Source organism: Plasmodium gaboni, chromosome 4 (genome assembly GCF_001602025.1).
Source record: "Plasmodium gaboni strain SY75 chromosome 4, whole genome shotgun sequence".
Taxonomy (NCBI): domain Eukaryota; phylum Apicomplexa; class Aconoidasida; order Haemosporida; family Plasmodiidae; genus Plasmodium; species Plasmodium gaboni.
Genome location: NC_031484.1, coordinates 760,493 through 762,771, shown reverse-complemented (window position 1 = coordinate 762,771; position 2,279 = coordinate 760,493). Strand labels below are relative to the sequence as shown.

General features: G+C 19.0%; 1 protein-coding gene across 1 annotated transcript; it reads left to right on the top strand.

Moving 5' to 3' along the window:
• Positions 1-505: 505 nt before the first annotated feature.
• Positions 506-1,602, top strand: PGSY75_0424600 (exported protein (PHISTb); the record flags this gene model as incomplete). The annotated part of the gene is made up of 2 exons (XM_018784287.1): positions 506-694; positions 865-1,602. The coding sequence occupies 2 exons, from the start codon at positions 506-508 to the stop codon at positions 1,600-1,602; spliced, it is 927 nt and encodes a 308-aa protein (XP_018643449.1).
• Positions 1,603-2,279: the final 677 nt, after the last annotated feature.

Here is a 2,279-nt window from a genome sequence, read left to right as displayed (position 1 = left end):
TATTATAAGTAATCATAATATAATATAATATATATATATGTATGTATGTATGTATGTATGTATGTATGTATGTATGTAGAGAGAATACCCATATATTAAAATAATTTAATATGAGAAAATACATATATAGAATTATATATAAAAGACTATGCATACTCCATCTATATAAAAAATACATTCTACAAAAGATGAATACATATATATAATTTAATTTACATTAATATATATTATGATTTCTAAATATATAATAAATATATATATTATATATATAATATTATATGTATACATATTACTACCTTTTTATTTTTTTATTTTTTTATAATGTTATTGAAACGTTAATTTAAAATACATATTCGAAGGGAAACCTTTGAATTGAATGCATTATATATAATACATAATATATAATATAATATAATAATATATAATATATTATACATGTTTATATATATTTTATCTTTTTACTTTTATTTTTTTATATGTTTAGTAGATAATAATCTTCCTTAAAATGAGATTTTTTAACGGATCAAGTTTTTCTACCAACAACGGATTTATGGATAGCAAGAATCTTAAGAACTCCTCAATATTTTCTTTTGATGAAGAGGAAAAAAAAACTGCAACCAGGAGTTTTTTAAGTTCATTATTATCTAAACGTATGGTTATACCTATGTTGGGTGTTCTCTATGTTGTCTTATTGGTAAAATTATATGTGCAAACTGTAAAGAAATATATACATAAAAATATATATATATATAAATATATACACAAATATATACATAAATATATACATATATATATTGTGCCTGTTATGGTTGTTATAGTACAAAAATAATTTTATTTTTTTAATTTTTTCCTTTTTCTTTTTAGAATGTATGCTTACAGAATGGTAATACATCCTCAAATATACAATTCCATAAGAACGTAGGAAGAAGAATTTTATCAGAAGGACAATCTACAGATGAATATAGTGAATCAAATTCTGAATATGTTGAAAATCCAGTTATAGGTAGTACTTTTATGTTACCAAATGAAAATCCATTAAATAGCCTTGGTAATTTATTTCAAGCAGATAAATATAATGTATTAGAAGATACTCAAAAACTAATTGAAGATTTAAATAAATTTAAATATAACAGTAACTATAGTACAATTCCACATGCTGAAAAATATAATCCTGTTGATTATAACAAAGCTGATTATGTATTAGATAAATATATTGATAACTTAGGTTACTGCAAAGGAGATATTATTAAAGCTATGAAAATTATATGGGAAGCTACTATGAACAATGAAAGAAGAAAATTTGCTTCTACTAAACGTAGCATGTACAAATATTATGACGATTTAAGACGTAAAAGAATAATAAAAAATGATAATTATGCAAGCAAATTAAATAGATGTAATAAAATTATAGAAAATTCACAAAAACAAATTGAAACTCATTTAAATGATATGTTCAATAAATGGTTTAGACAAAAAAGTTTATTCTTAGATGATTTCAATAGATTAATTACTGTATGCAGAATCGGATGGAAAACTGTATCTAATGCTGCACAACACCAATGTGATACCACCATGCGTAATAAAGATTTTATTGATATATAAACAAAAAATTAAAATAAATAAAAGAAAATCAAAAATTATTATATAAGCAATATATACGTATTTATTATACGTATACATATTAATAGTTTTTTTTTTTTATAACATAAAATTTTAGTACTATTTTTTGTTACATTTAGTGGATATCTTAATATATATATATATGTATGTATGTATATATATATATATATATATATATATATATATATATTTATAAAATAATTCCTTTTATATACACATATTTTTTTTTTTATTACTATTAACGATAAACCATTATAATTATGTATAAATGAGATATATAGAACAAAAAAAAAAACACCATTTTACAATATTTATTATTTAGAATTTTATGAAATAAAAGGTATAAAACTATAAATAAATAAATATATATATATATACAAATGTGCATATAATTTTTCTAAGCACATTAATTCAAAAGTATATATATTATATATATATATATATATATATATATATATATATATATATATATATTCATTATATAGATTAATTATCATACCAGTTCTATATTATTAAGTTTTACCAACATTTAATGTCTATTATAAGACACTTAAAAAATTCATCACATATTAATAAACGTTTTTCCTTCAACCATTAAAATTAATACAAAGAAAATATTATATATATATATATTATACCCTAAAAGTTTTATTTTATAT